Source organism: Schistocerca gregaria, chromosome 3, assembly GCF_023897955.1.
Source record: "Schistocerca gregaria isolate iqSchGreg1 chromosome 3, iqSchGreg1.2, whole genome shotgun sequence".
NCBI classification, from domain to species: domain Eukaryota; kingdom Metazoa; phylum Arthropoda; class Insecta; order Orthoptera; family Acrididae; genus Schistocerca; species Schistocerca gregaria.
Genome location: NC_064922.1, coordinates 617,485,632 through 617,503,729, shown reverse-complemented (window position 1 = coordinate 617,503,729; position 18,098 = coordinate 617,485,632). Strand labels below are relative to the sequence as shown.

General features: G+C 42.7%; 1 protein-coding gene across 5 annotated transcripts in view; it reads left to right on the top strand.

Moving 5' to 3' along the window:
* The window catches only part of LOC126353854 (uncharacterized), an 830,655-nt gene extending 812,775 nt beyond the window's left edge, over nt 1-17,880 (top strand). For all 5 annotated transcript variants that reach the window (XM_050003019.1, XM_050003018.1, XM_050003020.1 and 2 more), the window contains 2 exons: nt 2,586-2,872; nt 17,012-17,880. In XM_050003019.1, the coding sequence (XP_049858976.1) occupies nt 2,586-2,872; nt 17,012-17,114 (390 nt within the window). In that variant the 3' untranslated portion in view covers nt 17,115-17,880. The remainder of the gene's footprint in view (nt 1-2,585; nt 2,873-17,011) is intronic.
* Nucleotides 17,881-18,098: the final 218 nt, after the last annotated feature.

Below are 18,098 nucleotides of genomic sequence, written 5' to 3'. Positions count from 1 at the left end.
ACACACACACACACACACACACACACACACACACACACACACACACACACACACAGTGAGAGAGAGAGTGTGTGTGTGTGTGTGAGAGAGAGAGAGAGAGAGAGAGAGAGAGAGAACATAGTCATCACAGACATGACCTTCCAGCCCCTGCCTGTTTGACTGCACAGCACAAAACTACCTACTTGTTGATACAGGTACTGATGTCAGTACTACAGCCCTGATCGGCACACCCCGTCTTGCGTCTTGCTGTCTCATCACACATTCTACATCACAAGCAAATTACCTTACAGTCGCTATGTACAACCCAACTACCATCAATGTCAATCTGGGTTCTGACAGCCCATTACCGTGGGCCTTCCTTATCACTGATGTCACAGAACCCATCCTTGGTGCAATCTTATTACTACACTATCGGTACTACCAGACCTGGCTCACTGCATTTTACTTCATCAGGACAGTGGTCGACCCATCACCAGTGTCATCAGCGAAAACTCCCCTCACCAGGATCTGTGTCGATCTCTGATGGCCCTCTCTGAGTCTTACTATTCTTGAGGAGTTATTATTTTAACATATGCCTCTCCAACACTTGTATGTGGCATAAAAGCAACAACCTTTGCAACATATTGCTACAGTTGCTATTGCACTGAAAGATGCATGGCATGATCTCACCAGCTTAGATCATTGTCATGCACACCCGTCTACATCAGGTTCAACCCATGAGCCACTGACGCTATTCTCTATCCTGACAGAGCCATTGTGCACCTTGCAGACATACTCAACCAGCTCACTAGATATCATGCCAAGGTTAGTGAAGGGCTGTTATCAGATACTGTGCATGAACCCACCAGTGCAACTGACAAGCCTCCCTCGTATTTCCCTCCACCCCTTCTTCTCAGTGCCGTCTGTAAGAGAACTGTACATTGAATCGTCACCACCCCAGGTCCGCCTGCTTGACACCTTCCCCCAAAAACTACATGCGGCAAAGGCTTCCATAGATGAGCTATTAAAATGAGCGACTGTCCACCCCTCTAATAGTGCTTGGATATCACCCATTAAACTGGTCTTAAGAGAAAGACCGTACTTGACATTTATTTGCCTATTACAGAGCTGTTAACTTGCACACCATAATTGACAGTAATCTAATTCCCAATGTGCAAGACTTTGCACATTCTCTTGCAGGCACATCAGTCTTCAGTGTGGTAGACTGCAAGAAACATAATTACAAATTCCTGTGAGTGAGGAGGACATTCCAGAGACCTCTGTGGTTATGCGATTTGGCCTTTTTGAATTTCTGTTCATGCCCTGTGGCTAAATGTGCATATAGAGGACTGAATGCAAAATGGCCAAAACTAGATGATGACGTATTGAAATGGATTCAAGGACACTGTCAAAGTGGCACTGGAATTAACACAAAAGTGATTTAAATACGTTCTTGTAAGTTAGCGCTACAGTGGAGCACGACAGGCTTTAAGGGTGGACTTGGTTGGTGTTACGGGTTTATGAAGTGTCATGAACTTAGGATGTGACCCAAAAGAAAGATATCTCAGAAAACACTACAAGAGTATGAAGAGAAAGTATTATCTTTTAATCGCTTTATTATTCAACATCAAAGAAAACCAGTGTGGAACTAAGCCAAATTACGAATGTGGATGAAATTCTTCTGTCCTTTGAAGTGCCGAGTAACAGAACTGTTGCCATGAAGTGTACTAAAACTGTAACTATAAAGCACTTCAGATATTAACCCTATTCGATATATGCCATTATGGATAGCTTCCATGATCTCTCATACACCACTATGAAATTTGAAGCAGAACCAAGTTGTTGTGGACCAAAAGCCCTATATGGAGGTCTTGTAAATGTAAATATTTTTTAAAAACAAAGATTCCAAGACTTACCAAGTGGTAAAGTGCCGGTAGATAGGCACAATAAAAAAACACACAAACACACACACAAAATTTCGAGCTTTCGCAACCGGCGGTTGCTTCGTCTGGAAAGAGGGAAGGAGAAGGAAAGATGAAAGAATGTGGGTTTTAGGGAGAGGGTAAGGAGTCATTCCAATCCCGGGAGCGGAAAGACTTACCTTAGGGGGGGAAAAGGATAGGTATACACACACACACACACACACACACACACACACACACACACACACACACACACATCCATACATGCATATTTCATATATTTATAAAAAAAATATATGAAACATTTTTGATAAAGTTTTTCTTTAATATGTGATTTTTTTATGCAATAAAGTGTAAGCCAGATTGTAATATAACACTGTGTATAATATGTAATATAGTTTACATTAAGAACAAAATTTCCTTAAAAATTCACTGAAAGAATATATAATGTTGCATAAATGACATAAGCAAAATTGTGATGTGATGTGATGTGATGTAGGTATAGGACATCTGATGTATGTAATTATAGTTTACCTAGTGCAAGTTATTAGGCGTCATTGTAACTTTCTCCATTTATAAACAAATTTGACTTGAGCTATACACTGTACATTGTCAGCATATCCAATAAGCATTATAATTACTATTAGAGTATTGTGTTCTTTAATGGTAATGTTGTGTTCCCAGGTTGCTGAACTCATGCAGTCAATAAGAAATCAGACAAAAGATGAGAGTGAAATTCAGAGATTACTGTTAAAATCTCTTGTTTCAAATGCAAAAGAAATGATACGGAAAACTGGGCTTCTAACAGATGTTCAGGTAGAAAGCCTAATCTACAAAAAAATAGAGATGAAAGTTCGGCATGCACCGGAAAGAGATGCTCTCGATACTGTTTATGTGTACAGTAAATACACACCTGAGAAGGGGACTGCACTAAGAAACTGGAAGAATGTTCCTATTTATCCTATTGATGTGTAAGTATAACTAAACATATAAACAACATAACTGTATCTCTCTCTCTCTCTCTCTCTCTCTCTCTCTCTCTCTCTCTCTCTCTCTCTCTCTCTCTCTCCCCCCTCTCTCCCACCCCCACACCTCTCTCTCTCTCCCTCCCCCACACCTCTCTCTCTCTCTCTCTCTCTCTCTCTCTCTCTCTCTCTCTCTCTCTCTCTCTCTTAGGGAAAGTTAAAATATAGTGTAGTTTGGTATTTTTCTGTCAAGAAATTGATTTAAAAGTATTAAAAAGATTTTTAGCAAGGTCAGAAGTGGAACCTTTTGTACGGCTACAAGAAGTTGTCAATTGTCTTCAAAAATATCCCATATCTCCAGGTGTAGCACCCCCTAACAACCCCCCCTCCATCCCCACCCCCACCATGAACTGTCATATGGGGCACTTGCTTCAGTTTACACCCCTTCCAACATGTGGAAAAGGACAAAAATGAAAATACTGGGTGTGGCGGTGGAATTACGGCTGTGTAGTGCTTGCATGTGAACAGGGAAGTGACTAAATGGGTGAGGACAGTGACTTCCAAAGGTTGAGGCCATGGGGTTACAGGAATGTAGGATATATTGCAGGGAAAGTTCCCACCCACACAGTTCAGGAAAGCTGGTGTTGATGGGAAGGATCCATATTGCTCAGGTTGTGAAGCATTCATTGAAATGAAGGATATCATGTTTGGCAGTGTGTTCAGCAACAGGGTCATTCACTTGTTTCTTGGCCACAGTTTGTTTGTGGCCAGTCATGGGGACAGACAGTTTGTTGGTCGTCTTGCCTACATAGACTGCAGCGCAGTGGTAGCATCTTAGCTTGTAGACCACATGACTGGTTGCACAGGTAGCCCTGCCTTTGGTGCGATGGGTGATGTTAGTGGCAGGACGGGAGTAGGTGATGGTGGGAGGATGAATGGGACAAGTCTTGCATCTAGGTCTATTACAGGGGTATGGGTCATGAGTTAAGGGACTGGGAGCAGGGATTGTGTTAGGGTGGACGAGTATATTTTGTAGGTTCAGTGGATGGTGGAATACCATTGTGGGATGGGTGGGAAGGACAGTGGGCAGGACATTTCTCATTTCAGGGCATGACAAGAGGTAATTAAAATACTGGCGGAGATTGTAATTAAATTGCTACAGTCCTTGGTGGTACTGAGTTACGAGGGGAATGCTCCTCTGTGGCCAGACTGTGAGACTTTGGGAGGTGGTGGGAGAGAGTGGAAAGATAAGGCACAGGAGGTGTGTTTTTGTCTGAGATTGGGAAGATAATTACAGTAAGTGAAGGCTTCAGTGAGACCCTCGGTGCATTTCATGAGGGACTGCATGTCACTGCAGATGTGACGACCCTGGCTAGCTAGGCTGTACAGAAGGGACTTCTTGGAAATGGGTGGCAGCTGTCGAAGTGGAGGTATTGTTGGTGGTTAGTAGGTTTGATATGGAGGGAGGTACTGATGTAGCCATCTTTGAGGTGGAGATCAACATCTAGGGAAGTGGCTTGTTGTATTGATTACAACCAGGTGAAGCAAATGGGGAGAAGTTGTTGAGGTTCTGGAGGAATGAGGATAGTGTGTCCTCACCTTTGATCCAAATAGCAAAGACGTCATCAATGAATGTGAACCAGGTGAGGGGTTTACAATTCTGGGTTGATAGGAAGGCTTCATGTAGATGGCCCATGAATAGTTTAGCACAGGATGGTGCCATGTGGGTGTCCATAGCCATATCCTGGGTTAGTCTGTAGGTAATGCCTTCAAAGCAGAAGTAATTGTGGGTGAGGATATAGTCAGTCATGAGGACTAGGACGGAGGTTGTTTGTTTGGAATCCATTTGGCATTGGGAAAGGTAGTGTTAAATAGTGGTAAGGCCATGGGCATTAGGAATGTTAGTGTAGAGGGACGTCGCATCAATAGTGCTGAGCAGGGCACCGTGTGTTAAAGGGACAGGGACAATGGAGAATCGGTAGGGGAAATGGTTGATATCTTTTATATAGGGAGGTAGGTTCTGGGTAATAGGGTGAATGTGTTGGTCTATGATAGTAGAAATTCTCTCGGTGGGGGTACAGTAACTGGCCACAATGGAGCATCCTGGGTGGTTAGGTTTAAGGACTTTAGGAAGCACGCAGAAGGTAAGAGTGCAGGGAGTGATAGGGATGAGTAGAGAGATGAACTCCGGGGAGAGGTACTGGGATGGGCCTAAGGATTTGAGTAGTGGCTGGAGATCCCACTGGATTATTAAAACGGTGTCACTGTGGCAAGGTTTGTATGTGGAAGTATCAGACAGCTGGCAGAGTCCTTCCGCCAGGTAATCCTTGCGGTTCAGAACAACAGTGATGGAGCCTTTGCCCGCAGGTAAGATTATAAGTTCATGATCATTTATTAGATGGCAGACTGCAATTCGTTTTGCAGATGTAAGGTTAGTCTGCGAGTTGAGGGATTTGGGTAATGATGGTGAGGCAAGTTCGAGGTTAAGAAATTCTGGAAAGTTGACGGGGTGGTTTGGGAGCAGTAGGGGTGGATCACAGTTGGACACAGAAGTGAACTGAGTTGGGCAAGGTTCAGTATCGGTCTTTGGTTGAGTTTGAATGGTAGGGGTGGTGGCAGAAAAGTATTTCCACTGTAGGGACCTGGAGGAGGAAGAAGATCTTTAACAATTCCTGCAGTACTGGATTTGGGAGTGGGGTAAAATGTGAGGGCTTTGGAAAGGACTGATATTTCTGTGGGGCTAAGGCATCTGGAGGAATGGTTCGTGACTGCATTGTGGGTCTGTTTAGGTTCTTGATTCTGTATGGTGATGAGAGTTTTGGAGGGTGGGGTAAGTGTAGTAGGTCTGATAGAAAGGGTTTGTCAGGTATGAGGTGATGTGAGGGAGGTTTGGATGTTGTTGTAGAGGTGGTGGACAGTGGTACTCCAAGGTGGGAGTAGGAAGCGAGCAGGGTGAAGAGCTTTTTGAGGTGGCATTGTGCTTGTTGCTAAAGTTCCTGCAGGGCAAGAATTTAAATGTGTGTTAGGGTTCCAGGAAATCGGGATTGCATAGCAGGAGAATTTTGCAGATAGAGTGAAGGTACTGCATGGAGGTTTGGACTTGATTGATATGGTTTTACAGGATATGTTGGGGTGGGCTAAGGATTTGCGGAATCTGAACAGGTGGGGGTCATTGTGGAAGGAGGTGTGGCAGACAGAGATGGGTAATTTGATGTTACGGCCATTAGTGAGGATTCTTTGAGCCTAGCAACAATGCAGGAACAGTATGTGGGACTGGGATGTGGCTAGGGATAAGGAAACTCATCTGTATTGACACAGATGGAAGGAGCAAGGATCCATGGTGGTGGAAAAAATGCAGAAATATGTGTAAATAATGTAGAATTATGTCCAAAAATTTCACAAAAATACACCCAAATACATGTGAAACGTCATGAAAAGGATGAAATGGATGCAAAAGCAGGGAAACATGATGAAAGCTGAGGGAGTCAAAAGCTCACTAAAATTGGTGAGAAGTCACAAGGGTCAACGTAAAGAATATCTCCACTGTGGATAGCAGGTCTGAGGGTGGATAAGTGTGAAGAAGAGGGATGACAGATGGGACTGGAGGGGTGCAAACTGGGATAGAACGGAGAAAGTGTCGGGGGGTGGGGAAGGATTCGTAGAATGAGATACAATATCGTGTGGCACCAGAAAGGTGCGCGAGTTAATGCAGAAATACAGGAAATGACACTGGGGAGAGTGATCAGTTTGAAAGTATAGGATTAATTATATTGGTGGGAGAAATGTGGGACATAAGATGCTGTGCCAACAATCAACGTGGTCGTGTAGCCGTCTCTTGTGCACAGCTGATACAGTTGATACAGTGTGGCTCATAAGTAGTGTGTGCAGTGCAGTTTGTAAGGCAATAAGAAAAATACAGGAAAGAAGAGGAGGAGGGCGGACATTGAGTGTAGTGAGGCAAAAGAAAATAATAGCAAAGTAAAACAGCACTGGGTTAGGATCGAAGAAAAGCTGTCGGGCAAAAATCAAACAATGGAAAATCCATGATGGTGCCACACACCAAATAGTGGAGATGTTGAGCGCCAATAGGCACGGCAAAAAGACGCTTACAATTAAAGCTTTTGGCTCATGCAAACGCAACTCAAACACACGAATGCAGTCTCAGACAACTGAAACCACACACCAAGCAGCAGAACCAGTGCATGATGGGAGTGGTAACTGGGTGGGAGTAAGGAGGAAGCTGGGGCAGGGGAAGTAGCGGAAGGAGAGAGAAAAACAGTCTGGATGTGGTGGTGGAATGATGGCTGCTTATTGCTGGTATGCGAACAGGGAAGGGGCTGAATTAGTGAGGACAGTGACTAATGAAGGCGAGCCCAGGAGGGTTATGGGACTGCAGGATTTATTGTAGGAAAAATTCCCACATGTGCAGTCCAGGAAAGCTGGTGTTGATGGGAAGGATCCACATGGCACAGGCTGTAAATCAGTCATTGAAATGAAGGATGGTCCACTTGTTTCTTGGCCACAGTTGGTTTGTGGCCATTCATGTGGACAGACAATCTGTTGGTTGTCATGTCTACATAGAATGCAGCACAGTGGCTGCAATTTATTTTCTAGACCACAAGACTGGTTTCACAGGTAGCCCTGCCTTTGATGTGATAGGTGATGTTAGGGACAGGACTGGACTGGACTGGAGTGGGTGGAGGTGGAAGGATGTATGGGACAGGTCTTGAATCTAGGTCTATTACAGGGGTATGAGCCGTGAGGTAAGAGATTGGGAGCAGGGCTTGTGTAAGGATGGACGAGTATGTTGCGTACGCTCGGTGGATGGCAGAATACCACTGTGGGAGAGGTGGGAAGGATAGTGGGTGGCAGGACTTTCTCATTTCAGGGCACGATGAGAGGTAATCAAAACCCTGGTGGAGAATGTAATTCAGTTGCTCCAGTCCTGGATGGTACTGAGTTACGAGGGGAATGCTCCTCTGCAATCCGGACAGTGGGACTTTGGGAGGCGGTGAGAGACTGGGAAGGTAAGGCACGGGAGATTTGTTTTTGTACAAGGTTGGGGGGATAATTATGATCAGTGGAGGCTTCAGTGAGACCCTCAGTAAATTTTGCGAGAGATTGCTTGTCATTGCATGTACGACAACCGTGGGTGGTAGGCTGTACGGAAGGGACTTCTTGGTGCGCTGTTTTCCTTTGTTACCAGTTTCTTTTGCATCACTATACTCAATGTCTGTCCTCCTTCTCTTCTTTCCTGCATTTCTCTTGTCACCTTACAAACTGCACTGCACGCTCTACTTACAAGCCAGTCTGTATCGACTGTCTCGGCTGCACACAACAGATGGCTACAAGACCACACTGATTCTTGTTGCAGCATCTTAAGTCCCACAAATACTCCCGGTGATATAATAAATCTTATGCTTTCAAATTGACCACTTTCCCTGTGTCATTTCCCATATTTTTGCGTGTTAACTACCTCACCTTTCTGGTGCCTTGCGATATTGTATCTCATCCTACGAACCCCTACCCACCCCTCACACTTTCTCCTGCAGGTTTCATCTTCTTCCCCCCCTTTTGCATCAGTTTTATCCTTTTCGTGAATTTTAACACATATTTGGGTGTACATAATTCTACACTATTTACACAATTTTTCACTTTTTCCACAACTGTGGATCCTTGCTTCTTCCATCTGTAGCAATACAAAAATGTTTCCTTATCCCTAGCGAGATGCCAGTCCCACATACTGTTCCTGCATTGTTGCTTGACTCAAGGAGTACCCCCATAATGGCCATAACATCAAGTTACCCATCTCTGTCTGCCACCCCTCCTTCCACAATGGAGCCCACCTGTTCGGGTTCTGTCAATCGTTAGCCCACCCCCACATAGTCCCGGAAAACAATATCTATCAAGTCCAAATGTCCCTGCAGTACCTTCTCTCTATCCGCACTCCCATATTCCTGGAACCCATAACACACATTTAAAGTCTTGCCCTGCAGGAACTTTAGCAACATGCACAATGCCATCTCAAAAAGCTCTCCATCCTGCTCACTTCCTACTCCCACCTTGGAGTACCACTGTCCACCATCTCTGCAACAACCTCCAAACCTCTCCCACGTCCACTCACAGCTGACAAACACTGTCTCATAGACCTACTACACTTACCCCACCCTCCATAACTCCCTCCCACCACCACACAGAATGCAGAACCTAAACAGACCTGCAACACAGTAATGGAAATTTCCTCCAGAAGCCGTAGTGCCACAGAAATATTGGTCCTTTCCAAAGGCCTCACCCTTTGCCCCATACCCAAATTTCAATCACACAGGACTTGTTGAAGACCATTTCTCCTTCTCCTGATCCGTACAGTGGAAACACTTTTCCACCACCAACCTTGTCACTCAGACTCAACCAAAGGTTAATATTGAACCTTGCCTAACTCAGTTCAATCAATCCACCCAACCATGATCTACCCCACTGCTCACCTCTGTTAACTTTCCAGAATTTCTTTACCTCAAACCTTGCCTCAACATCATTACCCAAATCTCTCAACTCACAGACTGATGTTACATCCGCAGAATGATCTGCAGTCCACCATCTAAAAACTGATCACAACCTTATGATTCTACCTGCGGACAAAGGCTCAACCACTGTTGTTTTGAACTCCAAGGATTACCTGGCTGAAGGACTCTGCGAGCTGTCTGATACATCCACCAACAGTGACACGTTCTAGTAATCCAGCAGGATTTCCAGTCACTACTCAAATCCTTAGGCCCATCCCAAAACCTCTCCCCAGAGTCCATCCCTCTCACTCCTACCACTACCACTACCCACACTCCTACCTTCTACCTACTTCCTAAAATTCATAAACCTAACCACCCAGGATGCCCCCACTGAGAGAATCTCTGCTCTCGTAGACCAACCATCCCCTCCATGGACTTTCTACTGTTCCTGCCCCTTTATCACACGGTGCCCTGCTCGGCACTATTGATGCCACCTGCCTCTACAATAACATTTCAAATGCCCATGGCGTTATTGCTATTGAACACTACCTTTCCCAATACCTGACAGATTCCAAACGAACAATCTGCTTCCTAGTCGCTATGACCAACTATATCGTCACCCACAATTACTTCTCCTTTGAAGGCATTACCTACAGACAAATGTGGAGTGCAGCTATGGACAACTGCATGGCACCATGGTATGCCAACCTATTCATGGGCCATCTAGAGGAATTCGTCTTAAAACCCCATAATCCTAACCCCTCTCCTGGTTCAGATTCATTGATGACATTTTTGATATCTGAATCAAAGTTGAGGATGTCCTATCCACATTTTTCCAGACCTGAACTACTTTTCCCCCATTTGCTTCACTTGGTCCTACTCAACCCAACAAGCCAACTTCCTAGGTGTTGACCTCCACCTCAAAGATACCTACCACATTAGCACCTCCGCCCATATCAAACCTACTGACCACCAGCAATACTTCTACTTTGACAGCTGCCACCCGTTCCATACCAAGAAGTCCATTCTCTACAGCCTAGCTACCCATGGTCGTCACATCTGCAGTGATGAGCAGTTCCTCTTGAAATATACTGAGGGTCTCACTGAAGCCTTCACTGGCCGTAATTATCCTCTCAACCTTATGTAAAAACAAACCTCCCATGTCTTATCTTTCCAGTCTCTCACCACCTCCTAAAGTCCCGCCGTCTGGCCACAAAGGAGCATTCCCCTCATATCTCAGTACCACCCAGGACTGTAGTAATTGATTTACATTCTCTGTCAGTGTTTTGATTACCTCTTGTCATGCCCTGAAATGAGAAATATCATGCCCACTATTTTTCCCACCCCTTCCACAATGGTATTCCGCCATCCACCGAACCTACAAAATATACTCGTCCGTCCTCCCACAACCCCTGCTCCCAGTCCATTACTTCATGGCCCATACCCCTCTAATAGACCTAGATGCAAGACTTGGACCATACATCCTCCCACCACCGCCTACTCCACTCTGGTCACTAACGTCACCTATCACATCAAAGGCAGGGCTACCTGTGAAACTAGTCATGTGGTCTACAAACTAAGCTGCAACCACTGTGCTGCATTGTATGCAGGCATGAAAACAAACAAGATGTCTGTCCGCAAAAATGGCCACCGACACACTGTGGCGAAGAAACAAGTGGACTATGTTTCATTTCAGTGAGTGCTTCATAGCCTGTGCCATATGGATCCTTCCCACCAACACCAGCTTTTCTGAATTGTGCTGGTGGGAACTTTCCCTGCAATACATCGTGCATTCTCATAACCCTCCTGGCCTCAACATTCATTAGTCACTGTCCTCACACATCCAGTGACTTCCCTGTTCCCATTCCAGCACTACACAGCTGTCATTCCACTACTACATCCTTTTTCCTCTACACTCCCCCCCACCCCACTTCCCCCCTCTCCTCTGCCCTCCATCTAACATGCAGCACTTCACTGTCCCCCACCCCCACCCCCTCCCCTCCCCTCCCCTCCCCAGCCTCCTCCTTACTCTCCCCCCGTCACCACTCCCATCATGCACTGGCATGCACTGGTGCTGCTGCTCGCAGTGTGGTTTCAGTTGCCTGAGACTGCAGTGGTGTGTGTGTGTGTGTGTGTGTGTGTGTGTGTGTGTGTGTGTGTGTGTGTGTGTGTGTGTGTATGTGTAACATTTCTTACATATTAAAGTTTACACTTTTACTCTCATTAGTTTCACCCCATTTACTTACTGCCTGAGTTCTTTCTTAAACAGTGTTTGGCATGTAGCCTACAATTTCTTGGACTGTTTCTTGCTCCTCACTTTCTGCTAAATCCCTTACCATGCTTTGCCTTTTCATTTTAGGTCATCTCAAGCAACATATCCCACAATATTTAATTACTACTAATTAACCCCTTCGTATAACTAATGAGAGATATTGATTCCTTGTTTAAGCTCACTTGCCTTCTGAATGATGTCACTGGTTGCAGAATGTGCATGCACCTCTTCCATTTGCCGAACTCAGGACCTTTGAGTGTGCATCTCAAGCGTACACCCTTACATCGCCCACTGTGTACTGAATTGCTTTCCACGTTTTCCAGGCATGATTATTCTTCCTGTGAATGCATGACTAGCCTCACCATGTCTGCTGCGTCTATCTTCCTTCTTCCTCCTCATATTGTCATTCTGATGATAATTCATTATATTTAACTCACAAAATTTTTATAATCCTGGGACACAGATTCAATGTTTCTGCAACATTAATCTACTACATTGAATCTGTGTCCCAGGATTATGTTTCTGCAACATCAAGCTACTACCCTCCCCCCATGAACCATGGACCTTGCCATTGGTGAGGAGGCTTGCGTGCCTCAGCGAAACAGATAGCCATACCGTAGGTTAAACCACAACGGAGGGGTACTCTGTTGAGAGGCCAGACAAACGTGTGGTTCCTGAAGAGGGGCAGCCACCTTTTCAGTAGTTGCAGGGGCAACACTCTGGATGCTGTTCTGGTACTGCAAACGGCTGAAAGCAAGGGGAAACTACGGCCGTAATTTTTCCCAAGGGCATGCAGCTTTACTGTGTTATTAAATAATGATGGCGTCCTCTTGGGTAAAATATTCTGGAGGTAAAATAGTCCCCCATTCGGATCTCCGGGCGGGGACTACTCAAGAGGATGTCATTATCAGGAGAAATAAAACTGGCATTCTATGGATCAGAGCGTGGAATGTCAGATCCCTTAATCGGGCAGATAGGTTATAAAATGTAAAAAGGGAAATGGATAGGTTAAAGGTAGATATAGTAGGAATTAGTGAAGTTCGGTGGCAGGAGGAACAAGACTTTTGGTCAGGTGAATACAGGGTTATAAATACAAAATCAAATAGGGGTAATGCAGGAGTAGGTTTAATAATGAATAAAAAAATAGGAGTGCGGGTAAGCTACTACAAACAGCATAGTGAATGCATTATTGTGGCCAAGATAGATACAAAGCCCACACCTACTACAGTAGTACAAGTTTATATGCCAACTAGCTCTGCAGATGACGAAGAAATTGATGAAACATATGATCAAATCAAAGAAATTATTCAGATAGTGAAGGGAGACGAAAATTTAATAGTCGTGGGTGACTGGAATTCGGTAGTAGGAAAAGGGAGAGAAGGAAATATAGTAGGTGAATATGGACTGGGTTAAGAAATGAAAGAGGAAGCCGCTTGGTAGAATTTTGCACAGAGCACAACTTAATCATAGGTAACACTTGGTTCAAGAATCATAAAAGAAGGCTGTATACATGGAAGAAGCCTGGAGATACTAAAAGGTATCAGATAGATTATATAATGGTAAGACAGAGATTAAGGAATCAGGTTTTAAATTGTAAGACATTTCCAGGGGCAGATGTGGACTCTGACCACAATCTATTGGTTATGACCTGTAGATTAAAACTGAAGAAACTGCAAAAAGGTGGGAATTTAAGGAGATGGGACATGGATAAACTAAAAGAACCAAAGGTTGTACAGAGTTTCAGGGAGAGCATAAGGGAGCAATTGACAAGAATGGGGGAAAGAAATACAGTAGAAAAAGAATGGGTAGCTTTGAGAGATGAAGTAGTGAAGGCAGCATAGGATCAAGTAGGTAAAAAGACGAGGGCTAGTAGAAATCCTTGGGTAACAGAAGAAATATTGAATTTAATTGATGAAAGGAGAAAATATAAAAATGCAGTAAATGAAGCAGCAGGCAAAAAGGGACACAAACGTCTCAAAAATAAGATTGACATGAAGTGCAAAATGGCTAAGCAGGGATGTCTAGAAGACAAATGTAAGGATGTAGAGGCTTATCTCACTAGGGGTAAGATAGATACTGCCTACAGGAAAATTAAAGAGACCTTTGGAGATAAGAGAACCACTTGTATGAATATCAAGAGCCCATATGGAAACCCAGTTCTAAGCAAAGAAGGGAAAGCAGAAAGGTGGAAGGAGTATATAGAGGGTCTATACAAGGGCGGTGTACTTGAGGGCAATAATATGGAAATGGAAGAGGATGTAGATGAAGATGAAATAGGAGATTTGATACTGCGTGAAGAGTTTGATGGAGCACTGAAAGACCTGAGTCGAAATAAGGCCCCCGGAGTAGACAACATTCCATTGGAACTACTGACGGCCTTAGGAGAGCCAGTCCTGACAAAACTCTACCATCTGGTGAGCAAGATGTATGAGACAGGTGAAATACCCTCAGACTTCAAGAAGAATATAATAATTCATATCCCAAAGAAAGCAGGTGTTGACAGATGTGAAAATTACCAAACTATCAGTTTAATAAGTCACAGCTGCAAAATACTAACGTGAATTCTTCACAGACGAATGGAAAAACTAGTAGAATCCGACCTCGGGGAAGATCAGTTTGGATTCTGTAGAAATGTTGGAACACGTGAGGCAATACTGACCCTACGACTTATCTTGGAAGCTAGATTAAGGAAGGGCAAACCTACATTTCTAGCATTTGTAGACTTAAAGAAAGCTTTTGACAATGTTGATTGGAATACTCTCTTTCAAATTCTAAAGGTGGCAGGGGTGAAATACAGGGAGCGAAAGGCTATTTACAATTTGTACAGAAACCAGATGGCAGTTATAAGAGTCGAGGGACATGAAAGGGAAGCAGTGGTTGGGAAGAGAGTGAGACAGGGTTGTAGCATCTCCCCGATGTTATTCAATCTGTATATTGAGCAAGCAGTGAAGGAAACAAAAGAAAATTTTGGAGTAGGTATTAAAATCCATGGAGAAGAAATAAAATCTTTGAGGTTCGCCAATGACATTGTAATTCTGTCAGAGACAGCAAAGGACTTGGAAGAGCAGTTGAACAGAATGGACAGTGTCTTGAAAGGAGGATATAAGATGAACATCAACAAAAGCAAAATGAGGATAATGGAATGTAGTCAAATTAAGTCGGGTGATGTTGAGGGTATTAGATTAGGAAATGAGACACTTAAAGTAGTAAAGGAGTTTTGCTATTTGAGAAGCAAAATAACTGATGATGGTCGAAGTAGAGAGGATATAAAATGTAGACTGGCGATGGCAAGGAAAGCGTTTCTGAAGAAGAGAAATTTGTTAACATTGAGTATAAATTTAAGTGTCAGGAAGACATTTCTAAAAAGTATTTGTATGGAGTGTAGCCATGTATGGAAGTGAAACAAGGACGATCAATAGTTTGGACAAGAAGAGAATAGTAGCTTTCGAAATGTGGTGCTACAGAAGAATGCTGAGGATTAGATGGGTAGATCACATAACTAATTAGGAAGTATTGAATAGGATTGGGGAGAAGAGAAGTTTGTGGTACAACTTGACCAGAAGAAGGGATCGGTTGGTAGGACATGTTCTGAGGCATCAAGGGATTACCAATTTAGTATTGGAGGGCAGTGTGGAGGGTAAAAATCGTAGAAGGAGACCAAGAGATGACTACACTACGCAGATTCAAGATTCAGAAGGATGTAGGTTGCAGTGGGTACTGGGAGATGAAGAGGCTTGCACAGGATAGAGTAGCATGGAGAGCTGCATCAAACCAGTCTCAGGACTGAAGACCACAACAACATGCTACTACATTTTGCTATGCATATTTTTCGCACTCTGTGATGTGCATAATTACCACCTCACATTACACTGGTCTCACATATGGGCAGACAACAGTCCAGACCCATTTCTGGTTTTTTCGCTATTTCCCTAAATTGCTTACAACAAATGCCGTGATGGTTGCTTTACAAGAGCATTGCTGACTTTCTTCCCCATCCTTCCTTTAATCCAATGGGTTCGATGACCTCCCTCATTGGTCTCCTCCCCCCCAAATCAATCAATCAGTCAACCAACCAACCACATTACTACCAACAGTTACAGTCACTCTTAGTTCACAGTTCACTTCCTATACAATTCTAAATCTATACTAAATTCTGACACTGTTCCTCTTATTAATTTGCAGTACTGGCATTCTGAATCAATGAATGTCAGTTTGCATCTCTTTTACACAATACTTTTTTTCAACAAATTATTCCCAGTATAGAGATGCCACACAGCAAGAACGGTACTAAACTTGTATAAAGTCACTCCTTCCCGTGTGTGACTGCAAAAGTTAAGTTAACCTTTCTTGGATCAACTTAGAGACCCAGTGCTTAGAACTTGTCCCCACCCGCCATGTCATTTCTCACTGATGTAGTCCCTTGAAGCAGTTCCTGCAATGCTATTGGGTTCTTTCAAAACTGCATACACTCTATCTGTGTGGTTGTAAGTGGAAATGCAGGTACCTAATCAACTCTCAATGAATTCTGGGATGCCATTACAGTGCATTTATTGATGAACATTCTAAAATAGTTAACACTGACACAGTTAACATAGATAACTTCAAAATTATGAAGAATTGAGAGCATGGGTTGCACAGAGATTAGGTATGAATTGAACCATGAAGTCAACTGACTAGCTTAGCATGCATCAGAAATTTCAAGTACATTTTATATAACTTTGGGGCTTTTGGATGTTGTCGAGGGGTCAAAAATTGTCTTTTGTTTTCTGATGTCGGTAGTTTACTACGTATTGACACAGAAGCTGCACAGTTTTAATTATGCTTAGGCTTCCCCTAGCATTTAATATGCTCAAGGTGGCTTTTAATATTTAATATTCAATAACACAAACATCTTAGCTTTACACCTAAATGTCTGAGGGTATCAGGTGTTCCAGTCTCAGACTAGGATTCACTCTTCCGGCTTGCACATCGTGACTCACACAAAAGGGTATTCTAGTGCTGTATGGTGAATGTTTTATCACCGCCAGTGTTCTGGTCATGGGAACTACTCCTTACTTGGCAATATAGCACTCTGTAGTCCTGCTCAAGAAAGTGAGTTGCTCTTATTAACTGCAGCATCCCAATAAAACATTAAAATTAGCCAATAAAATGTGGTCCAATATAAGAGGAACATCACAATTGTCTTCCTCCAACATGCTGCACTTTTAATAATCATGGTATTCTGCATAGTATTGTCAAATATATTTTATTTTTAAGTGTTGTGATGTTAAAATTTTGTAACTGGTGCTGACTGAAAGAGGAAAAATCATATTGATAAGATGATTTTGTGGATGAGAGATGTTCATGTTAAAAATCCTGTTTTTCTGTTTGCAGTGAAAAATTGTGTCATGTTGACATACTAATTCTCACAAGGACCAAGCTGAGTGATACGGTTTTAAAAAAATTAAGAGAACTTAGTGATCACAGAGTGTTCTGATGAAGTGTTTAAGTAAGTTTCTTTAAAATAAAAGATGTCGTCATGTTCCTAAGACAGCGAAATTCATACTATTTTTAAATACTAAGCTGTTCCAAGTCTTATCTAAGATGTCATAAATCAGTTTTTTGACATTTGTTATGAAAAAAGTTCCACTTTTGTGGAGTACTGTGAATGACTAAAGAAAACATTAAGAGGTACAAATATTTTGTATATTTTGTATTTGAACAATCTCTCATCAGTCATAATTTAAATACATTTATTTTCTAAGTATGTATGCATTGTAAATAACTACCTAAGTTATTCAAGGACTTGTGGCTTAATGCTCAATTAGTGGTGAGCTGTGTGTGAAATATCACTCTGAGATTTTTTAATGTGCTTCATTGTTCATTTGGCAGTTGCTCTGAATTATAAGCACAGAGATCTAACACTCTAAACAGTTGCAGTATTTTTAAGCCTACAGTCTTATTTTTTCTTCAGTTGTATGGTGCTTGTGTTGAAACTGATGTAACAAGTCTGAGTTTTATTTGGGAAGTTTGAATTTTATGTAGCTATGTTTCACTCACACAAAGAAAAATTTTAAGTATGGCTCTAAAAATGTTTTATAATTTCCTGTTGAAATACCAGTGTCATGTAAGATTTTAAGTTTATTTATTATGAAAGTAAATTATATTTATTTATTTGTGTGTTAACACCTCGGTCATAAAATTTATCTCCATATGTTGTTAAAGTTTTATGAACAAGAAAAAAATGGTTTTTCAAAATCAAAGATGGAAATTTATAACTGATTCCTTTGTCCTGTCTTGCTGTGCATTCCTTGAGTTATGCTTCTGTATAACTTTCCTAGTCAAATTTGGTATATAAAATGACACATGAAATAGACATAGTCAACAGAGTGATGTGCAGATGTAACATACATGAACACTTATAATAATTTAGTCAGTTGCTAAGAGTTCTTGCTTCTCATTCTGTTCTGGATTATATCAA